This window comes from Colobus angolensis, unplaced genomic scaffold (genome assembly GCF_000951035.1).
Source record: "Colobus angolensis palliatus isolate OR3802 unplaced genomic scaffold, Cang.pa_1.0 Scaffold170, whole genome shotgun sequence".
In the NCBI taxonomy this organism is placed as follows: Eukaryota; Metazoa; Chordata; class Mammalia; order Primates; family Cercopithecidae; genus Colobus; species Colobus angolensis.
Window position 1 is genome coordinate 2653 of NW_012114822.1, and position 4303 is coordinate 6955.

At 50.8% G+C, this 4303-nt stretch overlaps 1 protein-coding gene across 1 annotated transcript in view; it reads left to right on the top strand.

Moving 5' to 3' along the window:
- LOC105509167 (solute carrier family 2, facilitated glucose transporter member 7-like) overlaps positions 1-4303 on the top strand; it is a gene marked incomplete at its 5' end in the record, with an annotated part of 12123 nt that overhangs the window by 1540 nt on the left and 6280 nt on the right. The window contains one exon of the mRNA XM_011938297.1: positions 2754-2855. Within this exon, the coding sequence (XP_011793687.1) occupies positions 2754-2855 (102 nt within the window). The remainder of the gene's footprint in view (positions 1-2753; positions 2856-4303) is intronic.

Consider the following 4303-nt stretch of genomic DNA (forward strand, 5'->3'; position numbering starts at 1 on the left):
AAAAAAAAAAAAAAAAGAAAAAAAGAAAAGGGTCAGATGATCATGGCATTCCTTTCCCTAGACCATTTTCAAGTTATCTTCTGATTATTTTGATTCCTGTTTCTTGAGTTGCCAGTGATGGTAAACATTTTTAATAAAGTTGTCTATTATTTGTATTTTCCCCGGAGCTAGTTTAAGCTCCAATCAACTCTCAGAAGATTTAGAAGGGCAGGGAGGGAGAAGTTAACAAAAATAGCGGAAGAGGCCTGTAGGAAAATTAAGGGAAGAGGACGGAGGTCCCCAGGCTGAAGTCTCAGCCCCTTCCTCCTGCTGGATTTCTGTGGCCCCATCCTCGGTTTTCCTCTGGGGCAGGATCCATCCTTTATCCTCAGAGTTCTCCTCCTTGGTGATAAATGACCATAACTAGGACCTGCTTCCCCATCATCCTACCTGGAGCAACCCAAGCCAGAAAAAGACACTTCCCCTCTCCCTGAAGGAACAGCGTCTGGGAACCAGGCATAGAGCATGAAATTGACAGTATTTCTCTGATTTTGGGGGTTCACTTTGCTTGCATCTGGCCCTCTTGAATGGCAGTGATTGTCTGTTGGGATGTTGGGAGAACATGAGTCAGCTAACATGAGTCAAGGGGCTGCACAGGGCTGGCACTGGGTCAGCCATTAGGGATGGAGTAGAATGGAAATGGTATTAGAAACAGAAAAGGAGCTGGGTGCGGTGGCTCATGCCTGTAATCCCTGCACTTTGGGAGGCTGAGGTGGGCGGATCTCCTGAGGTCAGGAGTTCGAGACCAGCCTGGCCAACATGGTGAAACTCCATCTCTACTGAAAACACAAAAATTAGCCAGGCGTGGTAGCACACGCCTGTAATCCCAGCTACTCAGGAGACTGAGGCAGGAGAATCGCTTGTACCCAGGAGGTGGAGGTTGCAGTGAGCCAAGGTTGTACCACAGCACTCCAGCCTCGGTGACAGAGTGAGACTCCATCAAAAAAAAAAAAAAAAGGAAATGGAAAAGGAAGGAAGAAGTCGAAAGAATGCTGGTCACAGGGAGTGTGGCCTGGGCTTGGATGTTGGAGAAGGAGCTGGCTGAGTGGAGGGGCCAGTCCATCAGGTGGAAAAGTGGGGAGATGAGGGACCCCCCCATGATGGGAGCCCAGATTCCAGATGGCCTCAATGTCAAGTGGAGCCTCTGTGAATAGGAGGGGGCTATTTTTATTCTTATTCTTTTTATTTAAGCATTTTGTTTTTTGAGACGGAGTCTCGCTCTGTCGCCCAGGCTGGAGTGCAGTGGCCAGATCTCAGCTCACTGCAAGCTCCGCCTCCTGGGTTTACGCCATTCTCCTGCCTCAGCCTCCCAAGTAGCTGGGACTACAGGCGCCCGCCACCTCACCCAGCTAGTGTTTTTGTATTTTTTAGTAGAGATGGGGTTTCACCGTGTTAGCCAGGATGGCCCGCCTTGGCCTCCCAAAGTGCTGGGATTACAGGCTTCAGCCACCGCACCCAGCCTATTTATGTATTTCTTTAAACGGAGAGGCAGGGTCTCACTCTGTTGACCCAGCTGGTTTCGAACTCCCGAGCTCAAGCAATCCTCCTGTCTTGGCCTCCCGAAGTGCTGAGATTACAGGTGTGAGCCACTGTGCCCAGCCCAGGGGCTATTTTTAAATGTAGATTTTATTCCTATTCAGGTATGGTGAGGCCAATAGATCAGGAGGTGGCTACTGCTGGAAAGACAGTTTGTTCCTCACAGATCCCATGAGGAGGGCGCAGTCCGTGCCCTGCAGGGCCTGCGGGGAAGCCCCAGGGTTGATCAGGAAGCAGAAGCATGAAGGGAAGTGTGAGGATGAACCTTTACTGTGGTTCCCACAGAAAGGAACGGGTGAGGCAGGGTGAGCAGGTTTAGGAGTAGCTGGTATGAATAATTTCCTGAGGCTGGGGGCCACAGGGGCTGTCCCAGCTGCCTGGCCCCTGGCCCCCAGGGTATTAGGGCAAGTGATGCTGGCCTTGAGTGTGAAAGCTCAGCAGAGGAGGACCTGGGGTGTGGGCCTGCATTGTTGGTGTGCAGATGAAAGAGGCGCTCCCAGACAGCCGTTTGTTTGCTATCGGTGGGGTGGGAAGAGTAGTCCCTCCAGGGCTATCAAGGTCCCAAGATGTCAAAGCATCAAACACAGAAAATAGAAAATGTGGTTATTCCAGTGGGTGGCAGAGGTGCAGGGAGCCGAGATCCAGGAGGTCTGGAAATGACCAGAACAAGGAAGGTTGGTGGTGAAGAGCATGAATGTCTCACCCATGTCAAATGAGCAGCCTCCATCCCACATGCAGGCAGCAAGGGTAAGAAAGGGACACCTAAAAGGTGGGGCGAGGTGGCTCACACCTGTAATCCCAGCACTTTGGGAGGCTGAGGCGGGGGGATCACTTGAGGTTAGGAGTTCGAGACCAACCTGGCCAACATGGTGAAATCTCGTCTCTACGAAAAATACAAAAATTAGCCGGGCATGGTGGCAGATGCCTGTAATCCCAGCTACTTGGTAGGCTGAGGCAGGAGAATCACTTGAACCCCAGAGGCAAAGGTTGCAGTGAGCCAAGATCGCGCTGTTGCTTGCACTCCAGCCTGGGCAGCAAGAGCGAAACTCCGTTTTAAAAAAAAGAAAGAAAAAAGAAAGGGTCACCTAAGAGGGGCCTGCAAGAGGAAGTGGAGGCTCTGCCCAAGAATCCTGGGCGCTAGGCCAACGTAGCTCCTCACCGCCCCCCTTCCCCTCCAGGCTGTCCTGGTGGAGCGGCTGGGACGGCGGCGCCTCCTGCTGGCCGGCTATGGCATCTGCGGCTCTGCCTGCCTGGTGCTGACGGTGGTGCTCCTATTCCAGGTCTGACCTCATTTCCTGCCCCCTGGGTGGGGAGTCATGGCAGGGGTGGGAGATCCCCTGACTGAACTGCGCCTGCTGCACCAAGTGGTTGGTTCTGAGCCCCACCGATGGCATGCGTCCTGCCTGGAAACGTACTTTGCAATGCCCCATCCTGAAGTGAATGTCACAGGTGGCTTTGCTCACCTACACCTGCACATGCAAATAAGTAACTAGATAGATGGTCCAGCTGTCATGGGAAAGAGAAACAAGGAGGACAGTGTGCAATAAAGTACGTGCTTCAATGCATAAATGCAAGGGTTCAATCGCATTAGAAGACATCTGTGGGCAGTGAACAGGTGTGGATTGAGGAGAGGTAAGACCAGAAGTCATCCCATTCAAGAGGTAGAAGGAGGCTGAGCACAGTGGCTCACTCCTGCAATCCTAGCACTTTGGGAGGCCGAGGCCGGAGGATCCATTGAGCCCAAGAGTTCAAGACCAGTCTGAGCAACATGGTGAGACCCCATCTCCACAAAAAAATACAAAACGTTATCTGGGTGTGGTGGTGTGCACCTGTAGTCCCAGCTACTCAGGAAGCTGAGGTGGGAGGATCACCTGAGCCTGGGAGGTCAAGGCTGCAGTGAGCCATGATTGCAGCATTGTACTCCAGCCTGGGAGACAGTGAGACCCTGTCTGAAAAAAACCAAACAAACAAACAAACAAAAAACTGGGAATCATATTTCAGTAAGACTAAAACACAGCAGACCACCCAAACAAGAAGTACATCATTTTAATTTGCAGTGTTCTCAGCCTGTATGTATTAGCCACGTTCTACAGAAGTGAGGAAAATACATGGTGTGGCATGATACAAAATCTTTAAAAAGCAATCAGCGTTCCGTGTCTCTGAGGCAGCCTCTCTGCTCTTGTGGCTTGTGCAGGAACCGCAGCATTGTCCTGAACCCTTTCAAATGGAAAATATATCAGCAATGCAATTGCACATGAGTACAAGAATGTGTAAGGAGCTCATTCTGTCATTTAGAGACAAGATCTTTGCTCTTTTCCTTCTTTTCCAAGCTGCCCTGTCTGCAATGACTTTGTCCTTAACCACCAGGGAGTGCAGAGAGCTTCATGCAGCAAAGAACTGGGAGGATTCAGGGAATCACCAGGAGGCCAGGGCCTGCAGGAAAGCAAGGCCTGGAGAAGAACAGTGTTAGTGACACTCATAAATCAATTTAATTAAAGTTTCCCTTGGAAAGAACTTCCTTCTCTAATTTTAAAACCAGTATAAGTCAGCCAGACACGGTGGCTCACACCTGTAATCCCAGCACTTTGGGAGGCCAAAGCAGATGGATCACCTGAGATCAGGAGTTCGAGAGCAGCCTAGCCACATGGTGAAACTCCGTCTCTATTAAAAATACAAAAATTAGCCGGGTGCAGTGGCTCACGCCTGTAATCTCAGCACTTTGGGAGGC